The sequence below is a fragment of the Chinchilla lanigera genome, unplaced genomic scaffold (genome assembly GCF_000276665.1).
Source record: "Chinchilla lanigera isolate Chin_1 unplaced genomic scaffold, ChiLan1.0 scaffold00141, whole genome shotgun sequence".
NCBI classification, from domain to species: Eukaryota; Metazoa; Chordata; class Mammalia; order Rodentia; family Chinchillidae; genus Chinchilla; species Chinchilla lanigera.
The window spans coordinates 2,456,770-2,480,280 of record NW_004955542.1 but is presented as its reverse complement, the minus strand read 5'-3'; the positions used below and the strand labels follow the sequence as shown (position 1 = coordinate 2,480,280).

At 59.8% G+C, this 23,511-nt stretch overlaps 1 protein-coding gene and 1 long non-coding RNA gene across 3 annotated transcripts in view; one reads left to right on the top strand and one right to left on the bottom strand.

Moving 5' to 3' along the window:
- Positions 1 to 112: 112 nt before the first annotated feature.
- LOC102029328 lies at positions 113 to 5,577 on the bottom strand. Its single transcript, XR_001232158.1, has 2 exons — positions 2,745 to 5,577; positions 113 to 2,251 (listed from the first exon to the last, which is right to left on the bottom strand). It is a non-coding gene; the product is annotated as an uncharacterized LOC102029328 (long non-coding RNA).
- A 1,752-nt stretch (positions 5,578 to 7,329) lies between these two features.
- The window catches only part of Scly (selenocysteine lyase), a 19,126-nt gene continuing 2,944 nt past the window's right edge, over positions 7,330 to 23,511 (top strand). The window contains exons 1-10 of one of the 2 annotated variants that reach the window (XM_005411197.2): positions 7,330 to 7,484; positions 9,421 to 9,533; positions 12,159 to 12,259; positions 14,664 to 14,835; positions 15,528 to 15,655; positions 15,835 to 15,999; positions 16,894 to 17,000; positions 20,893 to 20,929; positions 22,590 to 22,673; positions 22,887 to 22,989. In XM_005411197.2, the coding sequence (XP_005411254.1) occupies positions 7,393 to 7,484; positions 9,421 to 9,533; positions 12,159 to 12,259; positions 14,664 to 14,835; positions 15,528 to 15,655; positions 15,835 to 15,999; positions 16,894 to 17,000; positions 20,893 to 20,929; positions 22,590 to 22,673; positions 22,887 to 22,989 (1,102 nt within the window). In that variant the 5' untranslated portion in view covers positions 7,330 to 7,392. Of the gene's footprint in view, positions 7,485 to 9,420; positions 9,534 to 11,473; positions 11,898 to 12,158; positions 12,260 to 14,663; positions 14,836 to 15,527; positions 15,656 to 15,834; positions 16,000 to 16,893; positions 17,001 to 20,892; positions 20,930 to 22,589; positions 22,674 to 22,886; positions 22,990 to 23,511 lie in introns of those variants that run through there. The other variant, XM_013508017.1, reaches the window with a different exon arrangement.

Genomic DNA, 23,511 nt, shown 5'->3' with positions numbered 1-23,511 from the left:
AAGAAGAGCCCGTGCAAACTGACCGGATGCACATTCTCTTAGCTCCCTCCGTGAATGCTGGCCCTGCCTAGATGTGATGCTTCCCAGAATGCACAGCCATTCACTGTAGCTCTTACTGAAATGCGCATTTTATTTAATGTAAGTATATTTTGGAACAGATTTGTAATTTGTACAATTTAATGCTTTTATTTTTTTCTACTCACTCAGTTTGTATTTTCATTGTATAGAGCAGACAGAAAGCTGTGGGGTCCAGCAGCCTCTGAGGAGACACACAAAGCAGCTCTGAAAGCCACATTACTCGTTCTGTCCAAACACAGCTGGGTCTGCTCGTAAACACCAGCTCTTGTTTTTGGGTCCAGAGGTGGCCAGGACGTCTCGGAGCCCTTTGAAGTTGTTCTAGATGATAAAAATCACAAAAAGGCAGGGAATCATTTCTCCCATGTCCCTGGGAGAAGTGGGCTGGGGCTTGGGCCAGGCAGGGCTTGGCGGTTCTGCAGTGGTCATGGGATTGGGGTCAGTAGCTGCTTGTCAGAGTGCCAGGCCTTCCCAAGGGGCAAGGGACTCTCAAGTGACTGGCCCACACCAGCCTGATGCACCGAGCCTGCGCGGCAAGGGCCTGTCGGGTACCCGGAGGGCTTGGAGGGCTTGGAGGGCCGGGCATCTACAGGGCTGGTGCGGTGCTTGGTAGGTAGAGCCCTGCAGACAGGAAGTGGGTTCACTCTGGCCTTTAGACCTCCAGACAGTGCAGTCAAATGCAAAATAAATGTGTGTCCGGTTTCATGTGCTGCCTGCCCTCTGGCTGCCAGCTCCAGGGCTCAGGTTGCCGTTCTTAAAGAGAAACTCTGGCGGTGAGAAGGGAACGGGCGTCTCAGCATCTGGGAAACCCACATGGGCTAGAGAGACTGTGATGTTTCCAGCCCGCCTCTGAGACACCGCCTTCTGGCTGCACCACCACACACCTGCTTTGGCCGCTGGTACCCAGGGCTGGGCCTGCCTGGTGGGACTTTCTCCTGAGCGCACCTGTAGAAGGACGCATGCCTGTGCCCATCACTCCATGGATAGGTGTGTTCCGTGCAGGTAAAAGACTGCTCTCTGGACTACACTCAGAGCAGAGTCCAGTCACAGGTTCTGACTGCAGAGTGTGCTGTAGAAAAATCCTGTCTTCATTATCAGAGATTAACTCTTAAAATGACGTTTCAAAGCTGGGCACAGTGGCACATGTGTGTCTGTGACTCCAGCACTCAGGAGGCTGAGGCAGGAGGGTCATTGGGAGTTCAAGGGCAGCATGAGACACAGTGAGGGCCTGTCTTGAGAAAAAGAGGCTTCCAGATAGCTGAGTCATCTGTTCTGCACAGCAGAAATCCAGACATACGGGGCCTGGGATCTGCTGTTGTCTTTGGGGCTCCCAGTTCCAGAATCCTGGCTTCCTGGGGTCTCTACACTCTCAGGCCAAAGCAGCACCCCAGGCTCTGCGCCACATGCCCCTGGCTGACCTGTCCTATTGGGAATCTGGGCAGCTGGGCACCCCACTGAGTGCCCAAGACCGCTGCCTCCTGGCCCTGAGCTCCCACCTGTGCTCTGCTTATGTCAGCATCAGTGCGCATGGCCTGCTCCTCAAAGGACCGGCCTGCAGGCTAGCCCCGCCCCCAGGCTCGCGCCTCGGACCCTCCCTGCACACACGCACCAGCAGTGGACCCGATGCCGAGCAGCCTTTCTGAGGGGCGAGGCAGGATGGCTGCTGCTCAGGTGGGGAACCTGGGTCTCAGCTGGGCACCCTGGCCCTTGCCCTTGGTCGGCTTTCTCATTTGCTGTCTTCGGGGTGTTCACTGGGGACCACAGGAAGCTGAACCTTGGTTTAGGGTTGGTCACCTGTCTGAGCACCAGTGCCCAGCGGGCCCATGGTTTCTTCCAGGCACTTGCAGCCGGGGTCACCGCTTACACATCTCGTGGGAACAGCTGAGCGTGTGTCCTCAGGACAGCCCTCACCACCGCCCTTCCCTAAAGCTCCACCAGGAAAGCTCACAAAGCTGGGGCCCGGCCCGTGCCCCTCAGTGCGCCCCACAAGCAGGACACGTCGATGCGCCTCCCTCTTCCCTGACAGGTCCTAAAATAAGTCCTGCCTCCTGTGCACCTCAGCCTTCGCTGGGAGTCGAGTCAAGCAGGCTTTTTTTCGCCCAGAAATTCCACTGAGTTTTTGGCAGGCTCCAGCTCGTGTGCTGTTTATCCCAAGGTTGTTTCCATCTTTATCTGCCTGAGAATATTCAATCTTAGAGATTCAGATTTATCAGTATTTCACTATTTTTCATAAAACATACTGAGTAAAATGTTACAGTGTACTTAGCGAAATGTTTTACTGTTCATTTGCCAAAGAATGTGGAAAATGACAAAAACTGTGCCTAGCCCTCCAGTACCTGCCCTCAGCAGGAAGCACCTGAACAGCTCACAGGGCCTCAAGGAGCCCGTGCTTGCCATCCACCTTCCTCTGCCCTGGCCCATGGGTTACCAGAGTTGATTTACTGAACAAATTAATGGTTTGAGAAAACTCTAAAGAAAGCCCCGTGGTAGCCAGGTGTTGTAGCGCACACCTGTAATCCAGCACTGGATTACGGCTTAAGCAAAAGTTGGAGGCCAGCCTGGAGTGTATCATGAGGCTGTCTCAGAACACCGGCCACCTTGGGTGGAGCGTTTGCAGGCCTCTGTGCAGGTGTACAAAGAACTCCTCAGAACCTTGGCTTTGTGCTCACCTGTTTACACTGCCAGGGTCCTCCAGCCAGCTCTTCCCGTCAGCTCGCTGAACTTCTAGCTCACGTCAGTGCCGGCTGTGCACGCGAGGCCCCAGGGCTGGAGGACAGATGGCTCCAACCGGTGCCTCCGGCACCACAGCTGCAGGGCTTCGTGGCTGCCCGCAGGCAGGCACGCACGCACGAGTGACCATGAGTGGCAGAGGTCCGGGAAGCCCACCGTGCACCCCGCTCTGGCGACAGCAGGATCCCTGGCAGTTCTGTGTCCAGGTTCTGTGGCCTTTCCACCTCCGTGCGACCTGTCAGTCAGTCCCCTGGCACGCGGCACTGGAAGGTCATTCGCACTCATTCGCTGCATCTTGTTAAAACATGACTCCCAGCGCAGTGCGCCTGGTTCCGTGTTCTTTTGCCTACCCCGCCGGCTGAGGCTGAGACACCACGGCAGGGAGCAGCACCGAGGGTGAAGGGCCTGCATTCTGCCTCTGACAAGCTGCAGCGCAGTCAGGGAACAGATGCACCGGCTTCCTGGCCAAGAAGACTCGTGTCAGGGGGCCCTGTCGGTGCAGGGGGAGCTAGCCTGTCTCAGTCACTTTCCGCAGCACAGGGTGCAAGTTCAAGAAGGAGCGGTTTACTCTGCCTCATGGTTTAGTCCACGCACAGCTGGCTCCATGGCAGAAACAGGGTGGCAGAGGACAGCTGCTCATGGCGTGGTAGTGGCCAGCAAGCAGGCCAGGAGGTGCCGGAGACAGGCGCTCCCTCTCATCTGGCCTGCCTCCTTCCACAGGACAGCTCTGGGCACGGTGGGCACGCCCCCGATGAGCACCGTGCCACCATAGTCCGGGCACCTGGGAGGAGCCAGAGAGAGCAGCAGGGGAGGCAGGGTCCCACTAAACTGCAGAGAGGAAGACAGATGCCAGTCATGAACTCCGCATCCAGCACCTCCTTCAGGAAAGATACCAAAATCAAGATCTCAGATGAAGTAAGATGAATGTCTGTGAAGACCAATTAAAGCAAGATCTGTAAACAAGGGAGATGATAGGGACTTTTATGTCACAGATAATGATCAAATGAAAATCATACTATCTGATGGTCCAAAGAGTGCTACTGAGAAGTAGAGGGGAAAAAACAGGAAATCCAGGCATGTATGTGCAGACAAGGTTCCTCACTGTGAGAGTCAGCCACCAACTCGATGTGTGGGAATGTTCAAGCCCAGCCCAGGGGGCAGGGACTCACGGGGACTCTGCCGCAGTACCCGAGAGAAGCTCTGTGGGAAGGCCCAGGGTTCAGTGCGCGGTACCGCAGCGCTAGGACACTTGGGACACGAGTGAGATCAGCGGACTCGGCATCAACACCCTGGTAGTGGTCAGAGATGTAACCATTATGGAAAACCAGGTAAAGGATCTTGTCACATCTGCATATAAATCTACAGTGATCTCAACAGTTTTCAGTTAAAAAGATCCTGCGCCCAGCACAATAAAATGCCCAGTGTGTGTCATTCAATAAAAAACTACAGGGCTGAGGATGTAGCTCAGCAGCGCAGTGCCTGCCTGGGAAGCATGAGGCTGTGAGTTCAATTCCTGGGACCAAAAAACCACAATTCTATAAAGTGTGCAAAGAAGCAAACATGGCCCATGGCTACTGGGCGGAAGTAGTAGAAAGGGACCCAGAATAACCAGTGTGCAAATGACAAGTATGGGCGGTAAGAGCAGGAACAGTTTAAGAAGGTGGAGAACATGCAGGGAAAATTCAGTGCCAGAAGGAAACTACACACCAGTGGTGAGACGGAAAGTTTAGCGAGAGCGGAGGCTGCACAGGGAAAGGTCGCGAACGTGAAGACACGGCACTCACACCCAGAGTGGAGGGGAAACGGCCCAGGGCCCTCCAACACGCAGGGCTCAGCAAGCTGCACCTGGGGTGCCTGATCAGCACATATTCCCAAAAAGTGGAGAAGTATCTAGAAAAAACAGACTGCAAACCGATGAACATGAGACCCATTGATGCGGAAAGCCCGACGCACCCAGAACACGAGCACAGGAAGAGAAGCCCTCCACGTCGCACTGAGTAAGACTGCTTGAAGTCTGTGATAGAGCAAAACCACAGAGGCAGACGAGGAAACAAACCAAGACCGTGGGAAAGGGAGACAGCAGATTCCTCACCGCAGACAGTGCAAGCGGGAATGCAGAGGTCTGCGCAGTGCTGAGAGAAAACAGGCCCGAGCTCCGTCTAGAGACTCACAGGTGAAGGCAGAGACGGCACTTTACAGCCTGGCGTGGTGGCGCATGCCTGTACTCCCCGCACTTGGGAGCCTGAGGCAGGAAGACCGCACAAGGTCGAGATCAGCCTGGGCTATGCATCAAGACCCTGTCTCAGAGACAGCGGGGGAAAACAGTAAACAAGCTGTTACACACCTATAAAAGCGAAAACCAGTGCCAGTGACTACCGCTTCTAGGAGTTTCTGGAGTTAGTTCAGGGTCTTACCTCTATCAATCTCGCCCTACCGCGGGTGCCAGTGCACTGCTGCCGGGCAGCCAGAGCAGGCCAGGGTGTTGGGCAGCATAGACAGCATCTACTCCCTGCAAGCCGTGGCACCCCCACAGGCAGGGCCGGGACTGTGTCCAACAGTGCCCTGCTCCATCCGCAGGGACTCCTCTCCCACAGATGTATTTCTGAGCCTGTTACAGAGCAGGAGGCCCTGGGCCCCGGCGTTCAGGTCACTGATTCATCACTCAGCTGTGGACATGCTGCTCCTGGGCCCACCTGCTGAGCAGTTTTGCTTTTCAAATATAGACTTTGTTTTAGAACATTTTAGGCTCACATCAAAGTTGTGCACACCTGTCATCCCAGCACTTGGGAAGCTGAGGCAGGTGGATCCCTGTGAATTTGAGTCCAGCCTGGACTACATAGTGAGGCTCTGTCTCAAGAAATAAAATTTTGCAGAGCTAGCACACCCTGCCTGTCCCAGGACACAACCTCCAGCTGTCAGCATCTGCAGCAGGACACCTGTCACAGCTGATGAGCCCACCGAGTCATCACCATTGCCCAGAGGCCAAGTTTACATCTGGGGTCGCTCTTGGGGTTGTACACTGTATGAGTCTGACAAAGACATGACATGCCCACTACTGTAGAGGTGTACAAAATACTTTCACTTCCCTAAAACCTCTGCGCTCCCCCTGTTCTCTTCAGGTTTGTTTGCAACAGGCTTTCATTCTGTAGCCCAGCCTGGCCTCACACTCCCGGCGAGCCTCTTGCCTCAGCCTCCCGAGCACTGGGATTGCAGGCGTGCGCCACCACACCCCCTTGTGTGCCTTTCGGACTTTGCCAGCCTTTCCAGGAAAGCACATTTTCCCGTGCGCTTTCTTCACCGCAGGTTCCTCCCACCTCTCCTTTTCCTCCCAGGGCTGTGGCTGAACCTGAGCACCAGAGCCGCTCCAGGTCCCGGCTGCTTTTGCCTCTGTGTCCCCTTCCTCCTGCCGGCTGCCCGTGGCTACTGGCCGCCTCTGGCCAGAATGAGCTCGGGTAGTGGCAGTAAGCAGAGTCCAGGACGGAAAGCGCCGCCCGCCCGCCCGGAGTCAGGTTCGTCTGGCCCCGGCGGGAGGCGGCGTGCAAAGCTCTCTGCAGAGCGGCCCGTTTCAGTACTGGCCCCGCCGCCCACTGCGTGCTCGCGGGCAGGGTCGTGAGCTCGCGTGCGTCAGTTTCCTCTTCTATAAAATGGGGTGGCACGCCCACCCGACGACAGTCCTCAAGGTTAAATTAGTGCGTTTGTCGTGCTTGGCCCAACCCCGGCCTCGGGGGCAGAAACCACTGTTCCCGAGGCGGGCGTCTTAGAACCCGGCTTCGGGTCGCTCCTCACCGCACAGCTGACTTCCCAGCCAGCTCGCGCGACGGCCCCAAACGACCACCTTCCTCCCCGTCCCAGACAGAGGCACCAACACCTCGGTCACCTGGGTCACCCTTCCCCTCCCTCTTCCTCGGCCCCACGCCCGCCACATGCCCGGATTATTTGCCCGCCTGTCTATCCCAGCTCAGCAACAGATGGCTTCTCTGCAGCCTCAAATCCCTCGCAAGGAATGGTGGTTCCGTTTCACTCCATCAAACTCGCCCAGGAAAGGTCGGGTCCTCGCCCGGGGGAATCGCACTTCTACAGGGCACCTGGTTCTAGGTGAGCAAGGCGCCTGTCGTCTTCGGGAGACGCCAAGCGGTGCTCTGCCCCTGCAGTCTCGCGTGCAGTCTCAGCTGCTGCCGCGCCAAACGTTGCACGGCGCATCCTGGCACTTTTCTCCAGGCCAAGTTTGCAACATAAGTGGAGCTGCATGGCCCGGCTTTCATAGCGCTCAAGGTCCGGTGGAGAGGCGAACGGAGGCAAGCGAGCACCGCAGCTCCCAGGCCCGGTCTCCGGTGACCGTAGCGCACCTGAAAGTGGGAGCGGAGGCCTTGTCTGACCAGCGCTAGCCTCCACGGGTCCCGCCCCCAGCTGTCACCTGACCGCGTGCAGCCAATCAGCCATCTCTTTCTCCTCCACCTCCCTCTGGACGGCGGGGATTGGCTGAAGGCGAGCCCTTCAGCCAATCCGAGAGCGGCTCCGCTTCCTCCCCGCGGCGCTCGGGCCCCCCAGCTCGCGCACGGGTGGCTGTTCGGGGGCAGTGGAGTCGCGATGGCGGCGCCGGCGCCGGCGAGGGCCGCGCGGGGACGGGGATGCGCGGGGAGCCTGCTGGGCGGCCGCCGAGAGAAGAGCCCGCCGGAGAGGTGCGCCCCTCCCTGAAGCCCTGGGGCCACGGGGCGAGGTGCCAAGAGGGGCGGCCGGGGCCCGGGGGCTCCCTCGGGGCGGGGTTGTCCCCGCCGGGGCGGGTCACAGGGTCGGGGTCATCTCCGGGCCGGAGTGGTCACTCGGGCCGGGGTTCCCATTCGTGGTCGGAGTCACTCCGGGGCTCGGGGCTCGCTCGGGTGCGGTTCCCTGGCCGGCGTGTCTCCCGGGAGTCCCTAACGCGGCCGCGGAGAGGAGGCGTCCCGGAGGGGAGAGCCGGGGCGCGGGCCGGCCGGCAGCCCCCGAGCCTTCCTTCTGGGCGGGAGTTACTTCTCGGTTGGAGACGCCGGCCGCTTCCTGGGGAGACGGCCGGGCGGGCGTGGGGCAGGGGAGGGAGCGGGCCCCCGGGTCCTTCCGCGACGAACTGCGGCGTGGGCGACCCTGCGGGGACGGGGGCGCTCAGGCTGGTGCTGAGGTCCCCAGGCTCTGGACGGCGCCGCGCACATCCCTGTTGGAATCGCGTGCTCCAGGCGAGGAGGGAGGGCAGGGAGGGCTTTTCCTCTTTGCACGCCTCCCTCCCCAGCCTGCGCGGTGGGGCTGTGCGCGTGCCGGCGTGTGTGTGCGCGCGCTTGCATGCCCACGTGTGTGTGTCTTTCCCGTGCAGTTCAGGTCGCACTTTAAGGAAGTAGCGTGTAGTGGGGCGGAGTCGGCTCTAAAATATTAATCCCAACTGCAGCCACAGATTAGCTCAGCGGTCGCTCAGCAGTAGGAGCTTGGGGCGCCTTGCAGCCCCTCTTTACAGGAAACAACAGCCGAGGCCCGCGGGTACTAAGACGGTCCCCGCGGCACCAGTCAGAGAGGACTCCGGAGCCCCACGATCCATCGATCGGCTCTCACAGCCTATAGCGAAGTGGGCGCGCGGGAGTTAGCCGCACATTGTGCCGGTCTACGGCTTTTGAGAAGACCGTGTACGGTGCCTAAGTGACATCCGCGGAGGGGGACTGGTCGGCGTGCACAGCACAGCGTCCTTATTTTTCCATCCCCTCCCCTCCAGTCTCCAGCCAGCTAATAATCGTATCTGTGTGTTCGTGTGGGTGGCTTTATAGGCTGTCATGGACTTTAAACTCAAGTAAAGTAAGGACTGGTGTCAGGCATGGCGGCCTCCAAAGCTAGCGCTGCAGGTTCTGGAACTGGTAAAAAGGTTCCCAGAGAAACTCTGCTCAGTGCTGGCGCCTTCTGCTGGATCTGTGGCACATCTTCTTTGCCGCACGTGGCACATTGGTGGCAGGCAGGACCCAGCGGCGCCTCTCGTGCTCTGCTGAGCGCACACGGGCCAGGGAGTACAAGCCTGGGGAGGACAGGTGCTGAGTCACACAGCCAGCCCAGAGCAGGCCGGGAGGACGACCTAGACCACAGGTGGGTGGCAGTCATTCTAGGCAAGGATGCCCTAGGAGAAGGCCTGGGCAGGAAGTGGATGCTCACAGCCCTGGCGCCTCGGCAGCTGCCCAGGAATAAGGAAAGCTACTGGCGGAGATCGGGAGCCCGTGAGAAATTCCTTTGCAGCCCTTGGGAGGGTGATCCAGGCCCCCACACCTTATCCTACCCAGGGGAGAGAGAGACTGTGAACTTCTGCATGTGTAAAAACACAACAGCCGGGTGTGGTGGTGCATGCCTGTAATCCCAACACTTGGGGGGCTGAGGCAGGAGGATCACTGGAAGATGGAGGCCACCCTTGGTTACATAGCCAGTTCAAGGCCAGTCTGGACTACATAGGGAGACCTTGTCTCAAAGAAACAAACAACAAAAAAAACACCACAACTGGCAAAGAGCAGACTGCTAGAACTCATGCTTCCAAGTCCCATGGCTGAGGGAACCCTGGAGCCCCTGTTGGTCCAGCCTGGCCCTTCCCTCCCAAGGTGCCCCTGCTTTCCTCCCCAGGAAGGTGTACATGGACTACAACGCGACCACTCCCCTGGAGCCAGAGGTCATCCGGGTCATGACGGAGGCCATGCAGGAAGCCTGGGGGAACCCCAGCAGCCCCTACCCAGCAGGTAATGGGGAACTGATGTCCCAACACTTCCTGCTAACTGCACATCTCTGGCTGTAAGTTTGGGTCTTCCTTTTTTCCGAGAAGTTCGGTTTTGTAAACTGACCTCGCCAATACCGTAATCTTTAGCTTGCAGTGTTCAATCTTTGACATGCGCTCGTGTCGCCTTGGCCAGATTGAAAAGGTCTGGGACGCAGGGGAAGAGGCGCACGGATAAACTGCCGCCCAGAGCCGTGCACATGCTATGGAGCCAGGAAGCTGGCCCTCCGCAGCCGGCAGGCCAAGCACGCTGTCACAGCGCCATAGCCACTTACCGTCCTGGCTTTTTGTAAAAGTGAAAGTTGCTTTTAAATCCTTGCCTCTAGTTGTAGGTATTCTTACTGACCTTTTGGTGGAACCTTCTGATGGCGACCTTTAAACCGGAGAGTTTGGAAACCAAGTTGCCTCGGGTCCGTGGCACCGTGGCAGCATCGCACTGTTTTCAGGCAGGCAGGCCAAAGTCTTCCCTTTCCTGTGTAACGTTTGGGGTGACTGTCAGCACCACAGGTTCCCGTGGGGTCCGGCCGGAGCTACAGCCCGGGAGGACAGCGGCCTCCTGCTCACACGGGAAGGGCGAGTCACACGGATGTGCGCGTGATTTCACTGTTGTCCCTCCCAGACCTGAAAGTGCGTGCCTGGGCTAGTGTGGAAGGAACCTCACACGGTTCCGCTGTGAGACAGATAGCCCATATAACAGCGGCCTACGCAGCTTGCGGGTGGTTTCTCACGTGCGGTCAGGGCCCGTGGCGTGCTCCCTGTTACCAGGGATGGGCTCGTCCTGTCTTCCTGTTCCATCCTCAGAGTACCTGCAATCCTTGTGGTCAAGGTGGCTGCTCCGGCTCAAGCCATCATGTCAGTAGTCCTGCCTGTGGAGGGAGAAAGGTATACCTGCATCGTAAAAGGACACAGCTAGCAGGTGCATGTGACCCTGTCCAGAGCTGGGCTCCATGGCCACACGTAATGGAAGTTTGGAAATGCAGTCTCAATCCCGGGCAGGCTGGCTGGCTGGAACTGAGGGCCGCGCCGCCTGGGAGGTGTGCGGACCCCGGCAGCTCAGCGCAGGCGGCCTGTGGTGCCCTGCCCTCTGCTGCTCCTTCCGGGTCTGCACCTGCTTCTGCGGACCGTGCCGGGCCCTGTGCAGCGGGTCTGATCTGGCGCTTCAGTTCTGCATGCACTCTGTCGGCAAGGCCTGGGAGGTCAGCAGTGGAGCAGGCGCCCTTCCAGGTGCACAGGTGAAGGCCGGCTCAGAGCGTCAGGGGACCTGGCTGGTCCCAGAGGGAAGGGGTCAGGACTTTTCCCACCATACCTACTACTCTTGCTGCAGTCAGAACGCCTGTAATCCCAGCCCTCTGGGAGGCTGAGGCAGGAAGACCTCAAGTTCAAGTCCAGCCTGGGGAGTTTGTTTTAGCAGTTTAGTGAGACCCCATCTGAAAGTAATAAAAAGAAGGGTTGGGGGTGTGGCTCAGTGTGCAGGCCTTGGTTGGGGTCAGTGCCAGTACCACAAAGAAGTTAGAGGAAAGGCGGGGAGGGGATGAGAAATCCCACAAGTGTCTGCTGGTGCTCGGGACAGTTCAGGGCTGGGTGTTGCACGGAGCAGTGACATCCGTGGGAGGGCGGTCAGCAGGGCTGCCAGGCGGCCCCCAGGGGAGGCAGGACCCGAGCGAGGAGCAGGGGCCTTGCCACGCTGGTTAGAATGCTCATCACTTATCAGTACACCGCCCCGGAGCGGCACCGTCTACCACTCAGTGAGCGCTGTGAACGGCTTTAAGGGTATGATAATTTATTTGCATATTTATGTTTACCTCATTTTTACACAGACTTTATGGTATTTTATGTATGTTTTAGTCCTGCCTGCTCAAATATTTTTCACAAATACGATTAGATAGTTCCGGGCATGGTGGTGCCCACCTGTGATGCCAGCACTTGGGAGGCTGAGGCCCCAGGAACGCTACAAGTTGAGGCCAGCCTGGGCTACGTAGTAAGGCCTTGTCTTAGCCAAAAACAAAGGACTGGATAAGAAGGTTCTAGAGACAACTGGTCCCTTGCCCGACAGTGGCCGCTGGAACCATCGTAGCTCCCAGAGCCACTGTCACCAGGGGGCTTGGCTGCTGTGTGGCTCTCCTGCCTCGGGACAGTGCCGAGCGGGACAGGAGCCCTGCCTGGGAGCAGAGCCACCTCACACAGTGGCCGCCACTCCCCGGGGCCCGCGTGTACCAGGGGGCACGGCGCCGGGGTGCGAGGTGGGCTCTCCCTGTCTTGCAGTGCGATCTCACGTCACTGCCTCCTGCCCTCCTCCTGGCCGACGGCCACCACCCTCTCCTCGTGCGTGGTAAGAGGAGGGCCGTGGGCCGGGGACATAGGGCTCCCCAGCGTCTGCCCGTCTCTGTGTGGCTCTCACTGAGCGCCTGGAGTCTCAGCGGCCGTCACTGGCTGCTGACACCTGCCACCGTCCCGCCGTCGCCGCAGGTGGTAGCGCGTCTCCCTTAGATGTCTCGTGCCTCTGCGTGTCCCGCTGTGTCACAGCGCCCACGGGCGGGAGGCGGTGCTGGGAGGAGGTGGTGGTGATAGGCTCCTGTTTCCGTCCCTCAAGGTCGAAAGGCCAAGGACGTCATCGCCTCGTCTCGGGAGGCCCTGGCGCGCATGCTGGGCGGGAAGCCTCAGGACATCATCTTCACCTCTGGGGGCACCGAGGTAAGTCCGCGTCTGCGCCCTCCGCTGTCCGCTGAGCGCGCTGCTCCCAGTGGCTGCTCCTGGTACCACCGCTAGTTTTTAGGACAGTAACACTCAACCCTTTTGTGGAATCTCCCAGACGAACTCCTGCAGCAGTGCAGAAGACCAAGGGCGTCTGAGGGCGTCTGAGGCACCCGGAAAGCCGCACAGAGCTCTCATCGCCCAGCCGGGGTGGACGGTTGATCAGGGACAGCCGCGTGTGGGTGGACACGGGCCACCGCCCGGGGTGACCGTGCACTCTGATGGCCAGGCCCGCTGTTGTCGGGTGCAGTTGTGACAGAGCCCTCACCCTGAGGCCGGGTGGCCGACGGCCAGCACCCCTGGAGGCTGAGGTGCAGCGACGGGCTCGCGGGGCCGCTCACACGGCAGTAGCTGCGGGAGGAAGGCTGGGTTGTGAAAGCCGCATTTGTAAGCCTGGGCTGGCGAGCCCCCGTCCCCGTGAAGTGATGGGTCTCCACGGAGAGCCAGTGCCCGTCACCCAGGGAAGCCACGAGTCCTGTCACAAGGAAAATGGCGCGCCAGCTGGGCCCAGCGCAGGGCAGCGGGAGGAAAGCGGGAAGACAGCGGGCAGCGGGAGGAGGTGTTCGCTACCTAGGTGACAGGGACGCGGGCGTGCGCGGCGCCTCTGCCCAGCGTCAGGGTCGGGACCACGCGGTCTGAGTCACCATGCGCAGTGGCACAGGCGTGGCGGCGAGGGCTGCTGGTGCCCCGCGTGGCCTGCAGAGCCTCCTGGCCGCACACCCACACGGCCCCCGCGGGCGTGTGCAGTGCGCGGCACCGACACGCTCGTCCCTGGCAGCCGCGTCCTGTGCGTCTCCTCCCGGCCACTGCGCGTGGGTGAGCACAGCCCTGCGTCGGGCAAGGATGTCACCGCCCCTCGGGTCGTGTCTGTGGGTCTCTCCTGTGGGCCCTGGTCCCTGTATCATCAGAGGACCTTTCCTTGGGATTTCAGGGCCACTGCAGCCACGAAGACCCTCAAGGCCCGGCTCTTCCAGACCCAGAGCCGCTGTGTGTGTTTTGTCTCTTTTTTGTGGGGGGTGTTCTGTTTGGTTTTGGTTTTGGTTTTTTGAGACGGGGTCTTGGCATGTAGTCCAGGCAGATCTTGAACTCACTGTGTAGCCCATGCTGGCTTCAAACTCTCATAAGTCCTCCTGCCTCAGCCTCCCAAGTGCTGGGATTATAGGCGTGTGCCACCACATCTGGCTCTGGAGTTTGTGTTTTCTGCTAGGCCGTGACTGGGCCTTTGAAGCAGCCCCTCACCTTTGTAAAGACATCCGTGTCCCCATTGCTGGCCATGTCCTCACCTCCCTCACGTGCGGAGTACCCTGTTGGCATCCCAGCCCCTCCGCCGCTGCAGGCGCACTCGGACTGCAGGTGACAGTGGAGCCTCCAGACACAGCCTGGCAAGCAGAGGGACCTGGCACCAAGGGGCATCAACAAGCTCCCCCTGGGTGTGTGCTCCGTGAATAGACTGAATCTTTAACTTCAAAGAAAATTCAGCTTGATTTCAGTTATTGGAATCCCAGTACCAGGGAGGCTGAGGCAGGAGAATCACCTCGAGTTCAAGGCCAGCTGGGCTACGTCCTGAGACGCTGTTGAAAAAAACGAAAACAAAGATCAAAGCCAGACCAGACATTGGTCAGGGAGGCTTTCTCCAGAAGTAAGGGCATAAAGAAAGCGAGGAAACAGTGCCCTGGGAGTCTGGGGTGCTGAGCTCTGAGGGGAGGGGCTGGAGGACAGGAGGGGCCTCCTTTGTACCTCGCACCCGTTCTGCTGTATTGACAGTCACGGGAAGTGGCGGCTGCGTGAGTTGTCCTCGCCCCGTCCCTCAGTCCCCCACTTCCTCTCCCTCCTGGAGGCCGAGCAGAGAGCCTCGGTGTGACAAGCGAAGCAGCAGAGACTTCCTCCCCTTCTGCCTTGTCAGGGTGGTGTTTTTGCAGATGTGTCTGCAGCCCTTCTGTACAGTGGTAGGATGCTGCCAGTCACGTTTGCTGCCTTTTCATGCGTGAGCACGCGGTCACCCTGTGGTGCTCCGCGGCTCCCAAACCTGTCCAGTTTAGAACTTGCTGCATTTTGATACAGAAATGTTGTTCTGGTCCTCAGCCTGAGTGGGCAGTGCGCTACCGTTCAAGCGAACCATTCGTCGGGTGTGGGTGGGTTTGGGCGCTGGCCCAGCCTCCGGAGCTAGCCACCGCTGACTGAGGCCTCTGAACGGTGAGGGTGAGCGCGGAGGGCGCTCCCGGGGGCTTCTGCGCAGCTGGGGTGCTCCACAGCAGGGCACGCCTGGCTGCAGTTCTTTGCCAGGGTGAGACTCGAGTGAGGGCGAGGCCCGTCTGTGTGAGAGCGCCCTCTGCTGTCTCTGCAGTCCAATAACCTAGTGATCCACTCGGCCGTGAAGCACTTCCAGGAGACCCAGGGGCCCAAGGGGGAGCAGCAGAGCCCGGGGGAGCGGGCCAGGCCCCACATCGTCACCTGCACCGTGGAGCACGACTCCATCCGTCTGCCGCTGGAGCACCTGGTGGAGGAGCAGGTGGCCGGTGAGTGGACGCGGGGACCACAGGCGACTTCCCTTCCGAGGGTAACCTGGGTTCTCTTGTTTGGATGTGCTGCAGTTGTTTGCCTGTTCATCAGGTGATGGCCATTAAGGTTATTTTCTTTCTTGGCCAGTATTTATAATGCGTATAAAGGCCTCACTGTGCTGCCCAAGGGGGCCCTGACCCACTACGCTTGAGTGATCCTCTTGCCTCAGCCTCCTGAAATCTGGGCCAGCATATGTGCGCCGCCCCGCCTGGCTGTGTTAAAGTTTCTTGTGAACATTTGTTCTTTCTTTGGGGTTTGTACCCAGGAGCATAATTGCTGGGTCCTAGGGTAACACACTGTCCAGTTCCAGGAGACCTCTGCAGTTAACCTTCACCTTTGCTTCCCAGAGCAGCAGCGCGTTCCCCTCCGTCAGGGTGTGGGAGGGTTGCGGTGTCCCCAGCTCCTTCCCAGCACGCGCTGCCTTTCCTGGTGCGGCCGTGCTCGTGTGCAGCTGCGTGGCTGTCATCTGTAGTTGCTGTCAGCCAGTCTCCGCTGCTGCGGGAGCACTGGCGGCCTGAGCTCCTCCCCTCGAGGACTGGCTCGCTCGCTTCCCTTGCGCTTTTATGAAAGTAACCCTTTAGACCCTGGAAGTGCCGTCCCAGTGAAGTCATGGGTGTGGCTGCGTTGACCTGTGTGCTCTGTGCCTCAGAGGTCACCTTCGTCCCCGTGTCCAAGGTGAGCGGGCAGGCCGAGGCTGACGCCGTCCTGGCCGCCGTGCGCCCGACCACGTGCCTCGTGACCATCATGCTGGCCAACAACGAGACCGGCGTGGTCATGGTGAGCTGCCCGTCCCTCAGGGAGCCCGCGGGGGCCCGGGCTGCAGGCTGCTCGCGGCTCTCCGGCCCAGGCCTCTGCTCTGCTCGGTCTTGCCGCTCTCTGTCTGTCCTCGGAGCCCATTGCTGCCGTTCAGTCTTCCTCGCCCCAGCCGCACTCCAGCCCTTCGTCTCCCCGCGCAGCCCGTGTCTGAAATCAGCCGGCGCGTGAGAGCCCTGAGCCAGCAGCGCGCGGCCTCGGGGCTGCCCCGCGTGCTCCTGCACACGGACGCCGCGCAGGCGCTGGGGAAGAGGCGCGTGGACGTGGAGGACCTGGGCGTGGACTTCCTGACGATTGTGGGCCACAAGGTGGGTCTGCAGAGGCCACCGTAGAGCGGGCCCCGCAGCCCCCGATACCCGGAATGGTACCCGGAATGCCCACGTGAGCGAGGCCCTGGGGCCGGCTGACAGCGCGTCCCGCCCCGGTGCTCAGGAGCTCCCATGAGGCGCAGCAGCCGGGGTACCAGCGAGTGCAGCGAAGGGGACAGCGGGGGCCGGAGCCAAGTGGGGCGGGGCGGGGCGGTGTGAGCTCCACCGGGGAAGGTGTCAGCCCTCACGCAGCGCACAAGACAGGGCTGGAGAGACCATGGATGAGCTCGTGGCTCCTCCGTGTCAGCAGTGAGGTGAAGACTCTGGAAGCTTCTGCTCATCTTTCTGGCAGCTGATGAGCACCTGGATCTGTTCTGTGCTCTTTTTTTTTGTTTGATTAGGGTTTTTTTTTTTTGAGACCAAGTCCCCCCAACATAGTCCAGACTGGCTTGAAAGTCCCAGCAATCCTCCTGCTTCAGCCTCCAGAGTGCTGGGACTGCAGGTATGTGCCACCATGCCTGCCCTATGCTGATTTGAAGCAGTTCTTAGCCAGTCTCTGGAGGACTTCGGAGGTGTGCGTCACATCCCTTGGAGACGCAGACTCACACACGAAGAGGCCTGGCCGGTCTGCAGTTCCAGACCCTCTCTGCACACACTGCTGTGTGGCACGCTGGGAGCTCAGCCCACCACAGTGCCGGCACGAGAGTCTGCCTCTTGCCTGGGCTCCGCCCTGCGCCCAAGGCCGCCCTGACCCTGGCTGGGGAAAGCCAAGGGGCCGCAGGAAGCCGGGGGCCGTGGTTTGCCGAGCACATCATCCTGGAGCTCTGAGACGCAGCACGCAAACCGAGCAGGTCCCCAGAAAGTTCTCGGCCGGTAACCGGTGTTTCCTTCCAGTTCTACGGACCGAGGATCGGGGCGCTGTACGTGCGAGGGCTGGGCAAGCTGACGCCCCTGTACCCCATGCTGTTCGGAGGCGGACAGGAGCGGAACTTCAGGCCGGGGTAGGTGCACAGCCTGCAGGCTCTGCGCTGCCGCGTGCCCAGGGAGCAGTGGCGTCCTGCCGTTTCGCTGTCTCCTGGTGGCTCTGTGATGGCACAGTGCGGGTCCCCAGGGAGTCAGCCCGGCGCTGCGGCGGGTCGCACACTCAGCCCGCGGTGCGTGTCTCCCGCCCTAACTGCTTCCGGGGTCCCAGTCCGCTTATTTTGGGCCCTGGGGCTGTGTGGCTGCTGCGCCCTTCCTTGCAGAGCGCCCGGTCGCCTCTCTGAGCGCCCTGCACCCCATTACGGTACACACCGTGATTGCTAGTGGAGTCAGCTGGTACCAGCACCGCCCGGCCAGAGGGTGACCCGAGAGCAGCGCCGCGGGGGTTCCCTGGTGGCTGAGGACTCCTCTCATCGCCAGCCGCGGGGGGAGCGGTGTGCTGTGGCTCCCACTTCGGTCCACAGTCAGCTGTCATTGTTTGTTCTCCAGCCACCATGGAACTAAGCTATAAGCAAGTAACAGATGGTAGGAAGATTTCCCAAACACTTGAAACGGAGCGCACACTTGTGAGTGCGCTGAGTCCGAGGAAGTCGCGAGGGAATCGAATACATCGAGCTGAGCAGAGATGAAACCGCGGAGCACGTCAGGAGCTGGGGCAGCAGCGCGGAGGGGGGCGCAGGGCGGTGGACGGGCCGCCAGCAGGTGGCAGTCCCATAGCAGCACCGGAGAGGAGAGCGGCGTGCTCCCAAGGCGCAGAGCAGGGGAAGACACGAGCAGAGATGGTGAGGCTGACAACGTGTCAGAAGGAAAAGAAGTCTGCAAAGCCAACAGCTGGCTCTCGGGGGGTTAGAAGATTGTAGCGGGGTGTGACTGAGCGCTGAGCACTTGAAGAGCTCCAAGAGGTTCAGTCCCCAGAACTTAAAAAGGTGAGAGAGGGAGGGAGAAAGGAAAAAATTCAATAAAATCAACAGGCCTCTAGCAAAACTGACAGAGGAAGCAGGGGCTGGTGGCGCACACCTGTAATCCCTGTGCTTGAGAGGCTGAGGCAGGAGGATCGCTGCGAGTTCAAGGTTGGCATAGCTGTATAGCGAGAAGCTGTCTCAAAAACAAAACCTGACAGAGGGAAACAGGGCGCCACATCAGTAGCGAAGCGGGGCCTGCGGGCTTCCCTGAAGACCTCGCAGACAGCACAGGAGTGTCACAAACAACGCTGTGCATGTCAGATCGCCATGGAGGAAACAGACCTTTCTACCAAAACCACAAAGCACCACAGCTCTCTTATGGTGAAGTGGAGTGTTTTAGTAACTATAGTTATTTATAAGTCGAATCTGTAGCTTTTCAGCGCCCCCAGTAGCAGTTCCCAGCCCCGGAGTGTGTCGTTAGCGAATTCTACCAAAGGTTGCTAGAACCACCCCAGTTTCCGTGCGCTGTCTTTCAGAAAACAAGAGAACACTTCGCAGGTCATTTCATGGCACCAGCGCAGACCGTACAAAAACAGACAGCAGGTTAACATCCCTAACCTCGCGAACTCAGGTGCAGAAATCCTTTACAAATTGTCAGCAAGCTGAATTGAGCAACATGAGATATGTATGTACGTGGAGTGAGACCACGTGGAGTTTATCTCGGGGCTGAAAGGCTGGCTCAGTATTCGAAACCCAGCCCCGTAACTCACCACATGCGTTACTCAGCTCTCCACCACTGAGGTAGAGTCCCTGTCGCAAACAACTTCGAGGAGAAGAGGTATTGGGCTGAGGGTTTGTTGAGGTTTCGGTGACGGTCAGCTGGCTGCGGGGCAGGACGGCGGGGCGGAGGACAGCGGCTGGGCTCCTGGCTCCGGGAAGCAGAGAGAGCGAGGAAGTCCCGTCCTGCGCCTTCGGAGCACCTCAGCTGACCTCCTCCCCCACCTCTTACAGCCCTGCAGCTGTGACCTTATCCACGATTAACCGTCCCTTCATGAGGCTGCTGTTCTTGTGATTCAGTCATCCTAGAAACCCCAGCTCTGGACACAGGAGCCTTTTGGGAAACGCCTTCTCTCTACACCATAGCACCATAGAAAACAGGTTGGGTGAACGCAGAAAAATAACACAGTCGTATTATTTGATGCAGAAGAAGCACTTGAAGAAATCCAACTCCCCTTCATGTTAAAAGCTCTCAGAGTAGGGGCTGGGGATATAGCTCAGTGGCACAAGTGCCTGCCTGGCAAACACAAGGTCTTGAGTTCAATTCCCAGTACCTAAAAAAAAACCAGCTCTCAGAATAATAGGGTCACTGTGCATAGTCCGCACAATGCTGGATGTGTGCTGTGTCCTCACAACAGGAGGGCGGCGAGAAGTACAAGCAGACAGGTCCGAAAGGAAGAGGGGGCTGGAGGTGCAGCTCGAGCACACACGCCCCAGTCCAACCCCTGAGCCACAGGGGAGAAGTAGAAGTACCCTCAGCAGATCACGTGAGCCCCTAACCATGGGGAAAGTCCCGAGGGGTACACTAGAAAATGTCCAGAACTAATAAGTGAATGTAGCAAGGTCACAGGACACAGGATAAATATTTTTAAAGTCTTGTTTTTATATACTCATGAGCAGATAGACAATAGAATAAAAACCATTTGCAACAAAACAGATCTGAACAAACATACAGGAGTTACATGCTGCAGACGACACAGTGTGGATGAAAGAAATAAAAAATTAAATAAATGAGAGACATACTATGTTCATGGACTGGAAGATTCAACATAGTAAAGATGTCCCTTTTCTCCAAGTTGCAGTTCACACCTGACAGTTTCCACCATAGCTCTACTCACCATAGCGAGTAGATTAACAGGATGGCAGAGACCAGGAAGTGTGCCCAGGTGATTGTGACAGGGTGCTGGTCAGTGCAGTGAGGCAAGAACCCTTCATAGCTGCTGGCACCAGCAGACCTTGTTCGTAAAAGCCAGCCTTGGCCTAAGTCTCACACCTGATAAAATATTAATTGAAAGTAGGTCATGAAATTACATGTAAAGCATAAAATGTAAAATTAGAGGGGAAGAAACAGAGAACCATCAGGACCTGTGGCCAGACAGAGTTCTTGGCCTTGACACAAAAGTACCCGTGGTGTAAGATTTGGGTAAACTGGACTTCATCAAATGTAGGACTTGCTTTGTGAAAGACCTCACTAAGAGGATAAAGGACAGGCTAAATACTAGGAAAAAATGTTTTCAAGTGACAGCCCTGACAGGACTGCCACCTAGGATATATGAAGAACTCGGAAAAAGTCAGTGGACCAAAGATACTAACAGCTATTTCACCAAAGAAGAAAGCAGGTAGGCCACTCAGAGCGGCGTTACTAGGAAAATGCAGATCAGGCCGCAGGGGCTGTCGGCTGTCAGAACAGCTAAGGTGACGAGTGACCCAGTGCTGGGGACGCAGGGGACGCAAGGGGAAGGTCACCTTCTGGCCAGCGCGGAGCAGCCGGGGGCCCAAGAAAACGGTTCTGTCAGAACTTAAAATGAAGAAAAGCGTCAAGTTGATGTTGGTTCTTTCCTGCAGAGGAAGGCTGTGGGCTTTGGTGTGGTAGATGGGAGTGAGGAGCACCCGCCCCTCCTGCACACACGCGTGTGCACACGCACCAGCACATGCCTACCCTCCTGTGCTGGCGCCCGCGCTGCCTGTGCAGGGTGTTCTGCCCGCCCGCAGGGGCACGGCATCAGCCGTGAGCACCCCACGCCACTCCCCATGTGAGTGCACGGGAGGGCTAGGGTCCTGACAAGCGTCTGTCCACACCAGCCCGTGTCGCCCACGGGTGGACTCTGGGGCGGCCGCCAGAGGAGCGCGGTGCTGCCTGCACAGGAGAGGCATGTGGGCTCTTCACCACGCGGCTTTCCCACGGACAGGACGCCCCGCACGTGTCTCTCTGCATAACCCTTGTCTCCTGCAGGACGGAGAACACCCCGATGATCGCCGGCCTCGGGAAGGTAAGCCCGCAGCCCCACCCCGCCGCGCTGGCGGGGCCCAGGCTCTGGGAGAGCATGTTCGGACCTCAGGGACGGTGGACAAGGAGAAGCCTTGGGCTTCCTTGTCAGCCTGGAGAACCGCACTTGCTGAGACAGGGTGGGTGGCACCTGCTTAGCCTTTAAAGGGAATGGTATGCCGGGAGGCCGAGGCAGAGGATCCCAGCCCAGGGAACTTACTGACTTAGTAGTTTAATGGGACCCTGTCTCAAAATAAAAATTAAAATGAGCTGGGGGTATAGCTCAGAGAAGAGATCCTGGGCTCTATCCCCAGTACTGAAAAAAGGAAGTTTCTCTGTGCCAGTCTCTTCTGATGGCAGCACTGTCCTTGGCATACACAGGCCCATGGGCACATGTCCCTGCACCCCGGCTGCGCCCCCCGGGCTCCGTGGTATGGGAGGCCACCTCGGCCAAGTGCAACCCTGCCTCCTGCCTGCCAGTGGGGCCTTGCAGACTGCAGTGGCAGGAAGTTAGGCTGTGCCCTCGTGCCCAGGCCACCCTCCCTGGCTGCCACTCTGTCCCATGCCCACGTTCTCTCCCCATCTGCTGTTCTGCATCCCACCCTCCACCCTGGAGCAGCCAGGGGCTTGGCCTTGCCCGGCCAGAGAGCAGGATCTGGTTTGGCGCTGGCGGTTGAACACCCCAGCAGCGCTCTGCCCCAGCCACCCCGCCTCCTCACTCGCTGGCCAGCTGCTCCAGGTGTGACCGTGACGGAGGAGGCTGCTTCCTAGAGGCAGACAGAGCTGTACGTGGGGGCCGCACGCGATGGGGCAGTGGGACCCCCTCTTCGGAGTCCCTGGGCTCCCGGGACCAGCTCCCCGCCCTCGGGTGCTCGGTGCAGAGGCAGCACAGCGTCCCCAGCCCTCCCCCGCCCCACCCCTTCCCGGAGCCCCGGCCGCAGCTGCCCTGGGCTCCAGCCCCAGCGCAGGCTGCCCCTAGCAGCCACCTCACTCCCTCTGCAGCCTCCGTGCTGCGGCCTGCTGTCCTCTGCCCCAGTCTTTCTCTGTGTTTGGCGCCCGCTGGTGGCTCTGCCATCTACCTGCCCCTTGGCAGCACCCCCAACACGCACGCACGCACGCACGCCCGGCCCTGACCGCAGCACTGCCCGGGCTGGATTCCCCACCTCTCCCGGGCACCCTGGCCGCCATTGCTGCTGCAGGGTGACCTCCCCGGGGTCCCGCCCGCCCAGGCCTCCCCGCCGTCCAGGTCCTCACCGGACAGTCCTGCGAGACCCGTCGGCCCCTCCCTGTCCTGTCCCCTGTGCCTGACGCAGGCTCCGGAACACACCGCGGGGCTGCCACAGCCCCCGTGGCCCTCCCCCGCCCCTGCACGGTGGCCATGGTGACTTGGAAGTTGCTGACACGGCTCGGCCGTGTGGCCTCGAGGTCCCGTCACAGCTGTGGGTCCCTGTGGCCCGTGTCTGTCCCTCTCTGTGGCGCGCACGCGGCCTGAGGCGTGGGTTGCTCAGCCCCACGCGCCCAGTGTCTGGCAGCACTGACGCGAGTCCCCGTGGCAGCGCTGGTGGCGCCCGGCAAACGCGTGGTCTTGCTGGCCGGCAGGGCCCCACGCAGCTGCCCGCTGTGCTCAGCTCCACAGGCACTGAGCGGTCCCCCTGCGTCCCCAGGCCGCTGAGCTGGTGACCGAGAACTGTGAGGCTTACGAGGCCCACATGCGCGACGTCCGCGATTACCTGGAGGAGAGGCTGCAGGTGAGCGGCCTGGGTCGCGGGCGGGGACGGGAGGTGGGGGCCTGGTCGGGGACCAGGGGCGCCGCGGGGCCTGGACAGCGTGGAGGAGGAGCTCCGCCGAGGAAGGAGGAGGAGGGGCTCCGCGGGCAGAGGCAGAGTTCAGGCCCTGGCGGGCGTCGCTGCCGTGGCGGCGTCTCGGACACGGTCACACAGGGCCTCCTTTCGGTTCTGCAGGCTGAGTTTGGCAGGAAGCGAGTCCGCCTGAACAGCTGCTTTCCGGGGGCTGAGCGCCTTCCCAACACCTGCAACTTCTCCATCCACGGCCCCCAGCTCCAAGGTGAGCGCGCAGCCCGCCCGGCCTGCCCCGCGGACTCGGGCTCAGGCCCCGCTGGTGCCCGTGAGCAGTCTTGTCCCTGGGCCAGCTGGTTTGGGGTCCCGTGGCAGGCCGCTAGCCCCTGCCTTGCTGACCTCGCATGTCCACGAAGGCCAGAAGAGGGGACAGTGCTCAGGTCCCAGGCCGGCCGTGAGCTGCCAGGGAAGAAGGCAAACCACCGGCTCAGAGCAGCATGTCCAGTCCAGCAGCACCTCTGTGATGCTCCTCAGGGGAGGGCCCGGAGAGGCCGTGGGTCCTGACAGCTGGCTCACAGGGAGGGAAGGGTGCCAGACGTCACCTCTGAAGGGGCAGTTGGACCCCTCCTCGCCAACCAGAGGCCAGGGCCCACCCTGGGTCCCCTGTATGGGTGGCCGTGGCCCAGGAGGGGACACTCTGTGTGTCCTGGGACCCCTGTATCGGTGGCCGTGGCCCAGGGGAGGACACTCTGTGTGTCCTGGGTCCCCTGTATGGGTGGCCGTGGCCCAG